The sequence below is a fragment of the Epinephelus fuscoguttatus genome, linkage group LG15, assembly GCF_011397635.1.
Source record: "Epinephelus fuscoguttatus linkage group LG15, E.fuscoguttatus.final_Chr_v1".
Taxonomy (NCBI): domain Eukaryota; kingdom Metazoa; phylum Chordata; class Actinopteri; order Perciformes; family Serranidae; genus Epinephelus; species Epinephelus fuscoguttatus.
The window spans coordinates 3,497,153-3,506,111 of NC_064766.1; the positions used below are offsets into that span (position 1 = coordinate 3,497,153).

An 8,959-nucleotide genomic window follows, 5' to 3' on the forward strand; every position below is an offset into this window, starting at 1 on the left:
GATGGTTTGGGGTGAGCTGGACCGCAGAGTGAAGGCAAAGGGGCCAACAAGTGCTAAACACCTCTGGGAACTCCTTCAAGACTGTTGGAAAACCATTTCAGGTGACTACCTCTTGAAGCTCATGGAGAGAATGCCAAGAGTGTGCAAAGCAGTAATCAGAGCAAAGGGTGGCTATTTTGAAGAAACTAGAATATAAAACATGTTTTCAGTTATTTCACCTTTTTTTGTTAAGTACATAACTCCACATGTGTTCATTCATAGTTTTGATGCCTTCAGTGAGAATCTACAATGTAAATAGTCATGAAAATAAAGAAAACGCATTGAATGAGAAGGTGTGTCCAAACTTTTGGCCTGTACTGTATATGTGTGTGTATATATATATATATATATATATATATATATATATCCTTTATTTAACCAGGTAAAAGCCTTGTTGAGATTAAAAATTTCTTTTTCAAGAGTGATCTGGCCAAGAGGGCAGCATAAAACATTGTTACAAGTTACAAGGCAAACAGATGATCTCTTTTTGTTCAGGATTTTTCCGCTGGATGTATGAGAGGTTTCGCATCCCAGTAGCTCCTATTTATGGTGGATTTCCTGTGAAGTTTCGGACCTTCCTTGGTGATCCCATCCTGTATGACCCCAACATCAGTGCTGCAGAGTTGGCAGAGAAAGTCAGTGAGCTAAAACAAGCTTAATCTTTCTTTCTTTCTTTCTTTCTTTCTTTCTTTCTTTCTTTCTTTCTTTCTTTCCGTTTTTTCTCTTTTTTGTTTTTTCTCTCATTCTTTATCTCCTCTTTTGATTCTTTCTTTCTTTCTTTGTCTTTTTCTTTCTCATTCTTTCTTTCATTTTACTTTCTCTTTCTTTCTTTCTTTTTTATTGTTTGTTTATTTTTTTCTCTATTTCTTTTTTCTTCTTTAGCTCCTGCTCCTTTCTTTCTTTCTTTCTTTCTTTCTTTCTTGTAATATTTGTAATATTTTGAGCTGTTCCACAGAACCAATCATTCATACCCAGTGCTTTTGCTCTGCAGGTGAAGCAGGCAGTCCAGTCTCTGATTGACCAGCACCAGCAGATACCAGGGAGCATCCTAAGAGCCTTGTTGGAGAGATTCCACACTAAACACAAATACCATTAACATCAGCAGTACAACAACAGATACAAACTATCCAATGTGTGACCAAAACAACATCAGCATTGGCTCAGCAGGCTGCAGTGTGCACAGGTTTGGCCTAACATATTGGAATATTTGCACAGCTTTCTTCACTGCTTCCAAACACCACTGACTGCAGCTGCTGAGGTTCCTATTACAAACATGTTCCATGCATGTTTGTGATATGTTTCCTTGCATACATTGGCTCCCTTTTTATCTGATGATTTGCTTAAAGCTAGACTTCTTGAAGTTGTTATATTGACCCTTGAAAATAATCATACCTCAAAAACGGTAAATGAAAGGATAATTATTTTTTCAATATACATGCACAATATCTAATTTCTTGTGTTCTGATATCTTTATCTTAATTGATTACAATGTGGTCAGTTAAAGATTGTGCTCAGGACTGATCTGTGGGCTGATCGGTTGGTTGAACTAATAGATGTAATTTGTCATTGTAGATGTTTTCAGTGTGTATATATGGGATTCAGACAATTTCCGTATTGAAAATTGTGATATTAGTAAATTTATGTCAGCAAGAAAATCCTAATGTTGGTTAACTAATACATTTAGTTTATTGTCCATGCCTATTAATTGCAGTGACTATGCAGACAGCTGCTTGTTCTGATATACTTTAACATCATTTTGAGTTTGCGCATCTTCAGTTTCATTCACCTTGAAGTAACCAGTGAAACATGCACTATTTCATGGGAGCAGGCTGCAGGGTTAGACTCCACAGGTAGAGTAGACAGAGCTGAACCCACTGGTTAAGACTGGCCCACTATAAAAGGCTTTTTAGTTTTGATTTCTTCAAAGTTGGGAGTTTCATGTATGAACCACAGACTGTATAAAATAATGGTAATTGGTTTGTAGACTCCAGTTTTAAGCCTCGAGTTTGGCATTTGGCATCAAAATCTTGGATTTTTGGAGCCAGAAGTGATCATATTCAAACAAGAGGGTGGAGATTACTCTAAGGCTAGCGTAGCTATGGTTAACTGTGATAATACCAATGCTAAAGCTAATTTTTGCCACAGAAGAACAAGTTTAAAACCATAAAAATAAAATGTACTTACTGGAAAAACTAAATATTTAACTGCTTAGAGGGTCTTCTAGTTCAACCAAATGTTGAAGAAGACTTTGTTAGGCAACCAAAATGTCACAGTTAACTTCATGAATCAAAAACACACTGAAGTAGTGATGCCTTGTACTCTGTGAATCTAGCGTTATGCAACAGTTACGTTACCAAACCAATGTTGCCATTGTTGTAGCCACTTGACAATGGATGGCACCCACCTGTCACCTAAAGTGACAGTGCCCTTAATGTTGTGTAACTTTGAGCCTTAATATAAACATTCAAGATTTAAACAGGTGATTAGGTATAGAGACCAAACCATGTTAATTTCTGCTGTTAAGTTGGGCATTTTAACATGGGTTTATGACTTGCTCTTGGAGCCATCTTCAAGTGGCCATTAGAGGAACTGCAGATTTTGGCACTTCTACATTGACTTCATTTTTCAGCCTTGGAGATTGCTGCTTGGTAGGAAACAGTATCATACTTGCTCCAAGTACATACAGAACACTGACCTAAGGTGACAGGAGTACGACAACATTGTGTAAATGAGATTAATTTGTATATAGAATTAGTGAACAGGGATTTCAGGGTTAGATCATTTTTTAGGGTAACTGAAATTGTCTGGCATCTGCGACTGTGGGTGTACACCTGAGCTCTCAAGGCTGGTGAGAATAGGGCTTTGATCTCTCACGCACCAACTGTTGACACTGTCGTCAGCTGTTCCTAACCATAGTTCCTCCCTGGACTAAGTCATCGTCAAGACTGGGTAAATGTTTAGACCTCTAGCCATAGATCTGGATCTACCATACATGCACAGGCCTCTGATGTTTGTTGAACTACATTGTCTAGGCTAGGCAGGTCATCTTCTAGGATAATCTCATATGCAAGATTCTCCAATACCCCCACAGAAAGCATAAAAGCTTAGCCCCTTAATCTCACAAGTCATATTAGCAGTAGGGTATTTCTGGCTGTCACCTTCCACACAAGTAATATTCACAACCCTTTCATTACTCCGGTCGAATATTGCTGACCAAATGTGTCTTTAGTTACTACTAGTGTCTGCTAGTGCTTTTAGCGCTTAACCATTAATGGTAACGTACGATTTCCTGCTCTGGTCTGGGTACTGAACACATTTCAGCAGCTTTGGATAGCCTTGTGGCCAAGTTGTTGACAATGAAGACCAATGAATTGACCCTTGGGCTGACTCTGTAAACCTTTCCCCAACCCAACTGCCAGTATTCTCACAATCTGTTGGATTTGGTGGTCTGTACCCCTCATACTTCCGTTTCACTGTAGACATCCTTTTTCTTGATGGTGTAATGCCATGCACCAATCTGCCAATCCAGCTGCTTCTTCTCCAGCCTTTGGGCTGTGCTCCCTCACCCAGGCGCTAACCTCTGGTAAAAGTACTTGCAGATAATGCTACAAAGTGATGATCTCTCCAAGCTGGTCGTTGGTATGGTTGTCTGGACGTGTAGGAGACATACAGGTTGAGGATGAGGAGCACGGTGTGCTTGAGTGTGTGTGTGTGTGTGTGTGTGTGTTGCAGAGGTGGTGGTTCACGTGGGAGTAGACGTGGTCACGTGCGGAAGTGTGTGTGTAAAGGTGCGCACTCACCTGTGATACAGATGAGAGAGTCAGGGTTGGGTAGCCGTAATTTTTGTTGACCGCTACCCATTCATTCATTCATTACTTTTTTATCTGTTTAATCCGTTGGTTTTCATTTGTCCATTCATCCATCTTTGCTACGCTGTGACAGCTCTGCGCCGTTTCTTCATAATAAATGCACCAAAAGCATCTTTGGATCTCAGCGTATCTGTCATCATAGCGTCCTAGCGCGTCACAAATCTGCAAATCTGAAGACCCAACCTCACACTCTCAGCGGCTAAAAGGTCTGTTTTGGAAGCCGCAATAGGACGCATCCAGCACTTGTACAGCCCCTTCAGTCGGTTATAATGCTCTTGGATTGTCCCCCCTGCTGGAGCAACCATGCTCTGCCTGCTCTTCATCAGCATACACCAGCTCTATGCCAGCATAAGGGATGATGCTGAAAAGACTGGGAATATAGCCCTTAAAAAAATGCCCTCACTCCCTCCTTCAGGATTTTCTTGGCACAGTCAAATATTCCTGAGTACTGTCTGGTCTTCCTCAGGGTCAGACTGGACCTCCATGCAGTAGATGGCAGTTTGTACTGTTGCTCCATCCAGCGATCCAGCCAGGAACCTCTCGTGGGTCTTGATCTTCCCTGGTTCTCTGGTCAGCTGTTTCTTATCCTGCTCATAGACCATAAATTTAATGGCAGTCTCAGGGGCCATCTTCAGTACATTGATACCATTTTGTCTCTATAGAGACATCAAGCCTTCTTCTTTTAATACTTGCTGAAAGTGACAGTTTACCCAAAAATCCCGTAGTGCAATCTATATAGTTTGGGTGTGAGTTGCCGAGTGTTACAGATATCTACCGTAGAGATGTCTGCCTTCTCTCCAATATAATGGATCTACATGGCACTCGGCTTATGGTGCTCAAAGTGCCAAAAAATACATTTTAAAAACTTAGCAGCAATGTCTCTTTCCAGAAATCATGAACAGGTTACTCAAGATAATCCACAGACCTTGTTGTGAGCAGTTTCATGTAGGGAATTTTCTTTCTACCAGACTACACCTACCAACTGTTTCACCACGCAGAAGGAAATGTGTATCTACTCATGGACGAGAGGCTCGTGCTTGTGACAGCACAAGATGTAAACATCAATGGTGTTCTCCTCGACTGAGCTGTAATGTTAGCTAGCTCATTGGTGCTATGTAGCTAGCAGATGCATATATCTATTGTCAGTGAATCATCCACTGTTAACTCAGGAAAGGTCCAGGTGTAAATCCAGACTTTATAGTTTGTAAGTACTATGAGTTCCCTTGGGGATTGTCAGTATCTGACCATCTCATAGTGCGTGCTTACAATTATGATACCTTAAATACTTTGATTATGTTGTAACAGCTTCCATCGGCTCAAAACAGCAACCATCTTCTGAAATCATTCGTAGATCAACTCAAAATGAATCGATCCCGAGTGCAGTAACTGGACTGTTGTGGACTGGACACAAAAATTTAGTAATATACAGAGATGTCCATTAAAAATGTATTCAGAATAAAACAAAATAATTGAAAACTACAAAATGTGTAAAAGACATGAATGACCATTTTGGCCTTTAGCAGAAGCCAGGCTGTAGAGGCAGGTTTTCGGTGTATGTTTGAAGATATCAGCACTTTCAGCTCAACTCAAATCCTTTGTCAGGCTGTTCCCACAGCTCAGAGATGAGAGCTAAAAGCTTTCTGACCAAAAGGTTTCACTTTGGGACATCTCTAAGGTCCATGCATTAAAAGTATTTCAAGCAGACAGCTATAAAGTAATAAAACAATCATAAAATTAACACAAAAACAGGAAACGTGTGGAAAGAATGACTTCACCTTTAATGGCTCTATTAGAAAATTAGAATGTATGAGTTGTCTTGGACACAGTTCTCAACATGGAGGTGGCTGAGCTGGTAGCTGACATTGGGCGCTATGCTTCTGCTACGTCACTGTCTGAATCTCGGCTGTAACTGCCCTATGAGCGCAGTGCAAAGCAGCAACAATGAGCTAGCAAGTGGGATACACACACTCAACACTCCATTATATCTTTACTAGGGCTGTAGTCAACCAAAGAAAATCTTGGTTGACTGAAGTCGATGCAAAACACACTTGGGAAAAAAAGTTGTGCATCCTACTGGCTAGCTAATTGCTGCAACTCTGCCCTGTGCTTATATGGCACTTACTGTAGCAGCTGTTAGCCCTGTTCATGCTGTGGGCACCTTTGGCTGCTAGCCACTGGCTCAGGCACCTCTATGTTGTGAGCTATGTGCAATCAATCCCTGCCCAGACTCTGAATCATAGATATGCTCTCAATGTCATATGTGTCTCTTTTAATGTGTGAAATCAAAGGAGTCCACTTTTCAAACAGCCTTCCCTCAAACCTTTATTAGAAGCACATTACCATTATTCTGCATCGTGGAATAGTGTCTTTTTTCAAACTTACAGCATATTCAGTTTTGGGAAAAAAAACTGAACTGTAGTTTCCCAGTATTTGTGTGTTAATTGTTTTTGCAGAAATACTCACCACAGATACTAACGAAATATTAACAACACACGTCACTGCATATTATTAGTTCTAACGGGCAGGGTACAAAACAGAAGAAATGACATTAAGGGCAGGTAAATTAAAAAAAAAAGATCTGCAAAAGAGTCTTGAGCTGAATTTAAGTAAATAAGGCCTATTCACACAGGATTAGTGTTACCTGGGGATCTCTAGTTATTTGTAATAATTGCAGAGGTAATCTGTTATCTTAATCCCTTGCGTATCTGCCAAGTCTGTAATTTTTTTTTTTTTTTTTTTTTTTTTAAGTTCTACCTTAAGTGACCAATTTAGCTAAACACAGAGGTCATGTGATAACAGTAGTCCTGTGCAAAAAAGCATCTCAGTGATTTTGAATCCTGTTTGGCTTTTGTTTTCTCTGCACATCTTTTTTGCCTTTTTCCCAGTCAAGAATTACAAATGCTACATTGGTAAATGTAAATGAAAGTTTTGACAGCATTTTTGTTGCAGGAGGCGCATGCATTTTTTCCACTTGTGTATGTGTACGGAGACAAGTCAACCGGAAGTCCATTCATTCCTGTGAGATTTTCCATGATATCTGATAAGCCTGCAAAACTCCTCCCCTCAGTAATATTTCAGTCTGGAAATTTGCCTCGACTACATTCACAAAATGTAACTTTTGCGGTGGATTTCAGAGACTGTATGACAGTGTGCTAGATTAGCTGACAGGCTGCTGGCTAACTAACCGGCTATTACCTTTAATTCAGTTGCCTGTGCTGATTGTCAACTGAGTTTGAATCATTAAAAGGAACTTGTTTATCTAGTTTTAACATATTGTTAATCTGAGTAGTGTTATTCTGCTAAAACATGTTAATACAGTATACACTGTCAGATTGTCATTATCAGTTTGATATGAAATACAGTCATATTTATTATTTTAATATTCATCTTCTAACCGCTTCATCCTCTTGAGGGTCGCGGGGGGGCTGGAGCCTATCCCAGCTGACATCGGGCAAGAGGCAGGGTATACCCTGGACAGGTCGCCAGACTATCGCAGGGCTGACACATAGAGACAAACAACCATTCACACCTATGGACAATTTAGAGTTACCAATTAACCTAGTCCCCAATCTGCATGTCTTTGGACTGTGGGAGGAAGCCGGAGTGCCCGGAGAGAACCCACGCTGACACGGGGAGAACATGCAAACTCTGCACAGAAGGGCTCCCACGCCCGGGATCGAACCGGCAACCCTCTTGCTGTGAGGTGACAGTGCTAACCACCACACCACCGTGCCGCCCCTTATTATTTTAATATGAAATAGCCTAATGTTACAGATTTATCAGTCTAGTTAAATACAGTCATCATCCTTATAAGTTTGATATGAAAGTGTAGGCCTATGCATCAATACGTCGTACATACATCTTTTTAATGAAATATTTCACAAATCATGCTACGTACCTGGTAGGCCAGCATCTTCATTTATTTGTTGCCTTGCAACATTGGTCCCGTTTTGTGCATCTTCCAAGCTACTGGACGGTGAATATCAGACAAAATTAGCCTCTCCCCCATCATGGCCACAGGAAGTTTCTGTCAGGTTTCTCTACATCCGTAAATAAATGTACTCCCTTGCGTTTGACACTGGAGGCATCATTTGTATATTTATGGATCTACTGACACCAGTCACATACATAAGTGGAAATGAGGCATCATCTCGCTACACAGCATGGAGCACTGTTTACAGAAAAGGCAAGCTCAGATCCATCAGGAGAGCAGAATATGTAAATCACGTGGTCCCCTGGTTACACTGGTCCTTTATGAATAGGGCTTTAAATGAAACAAAATGATCACTGTAGGCAAACTGGTCATGCACTTAAGTCTGATTTCTATTTTTGTTGGCCTTTGTGTGTGTTTGTGTTAGTGTGTGTGGTCCAACAGTTAGGAAACAGACTTAAACTGAGCCTTTCAAGACTGCTCATATAACTGTCAGTGTCTGCTTACAAAAAGTATGTTCTCACTGTAATATTTCATATCTGTACAAATACTGATCTATGACTTTATTGCATGCATATATGTAAATATTGTGATTCAACAAATTATTTTGCACATGAAGTCATCAAAGCATCACTGCCAACTCAGATATTTCCATTTTCAAAGACGCCTTTGTGAGACCAAGTGTGTTTTTGAGTGACATCTAACCGGATGCTTTCCTTCTGTGAACTGGTTGCCTGTTTCCATATTTATGTTGTGTGTTTTGAGATGATCTAACGTGTATTTTTAAATTATATCAATATATAAATGTTGCACTTTTAAATATTGAGATCCTCTTCAATCTGTTAATAAATCTATTTTATTAAGATGTTTCATGCAAATTCGTTTATGCTGTTTATTTTGTCAGCTGTGCTATCACAGTTGTTTGTGCTGGTAGTACCTCTGGGCCCTATTTCCGAAAGCAGGCTAAACAAACTCTGAGCCTAATCCCAATCTCTGAGTTGACTGAGCCTGAGCTAGGAAACTCAGACATTTTGGTTTGAGAACAGCTGATCAGAATTAGCTCAATCGACTCTTAGTATGTTCAGCCTGAGGGAAGCGTGAGCACCAAAAGCCATCATCA

The 8,959-nt window shown here is 40.2% G+C and overlaps 1 protein-coding gene across 4 annotated transcripts in view; it reads left to right on the forward strand.

Annotated features, from left to right (window-relative positions):
• tmem68 (transmembrane protein 68) overlaps positions 1 to 8,154 on the forward strand; it is a 28,053-nt gene extending 19,899 nt beyond the window's left edge. For all 4 annotated transcript variants that reach the window (XM_049599442.1, XM_049599441.1, XM_049599440.1 and 1 more), the window contains 2 exons: positions 535 to 674; positions 1,031 to 8,154. In XM_049599442.1, the coding sequence (XP_049455399.1) occupies positions 535 to 674; positions 1,031 to 1,135 (245 nt within the window). In that variant the 3' untranslated portion in view covers positions 1,136 to 8,154. The remainder of the gene's footprint in view (positions 1 to 534; positions 675 to 1,030) is intronic.
• Positions 8,155 to 8,959: the final 805 nt, after the last annotated feature.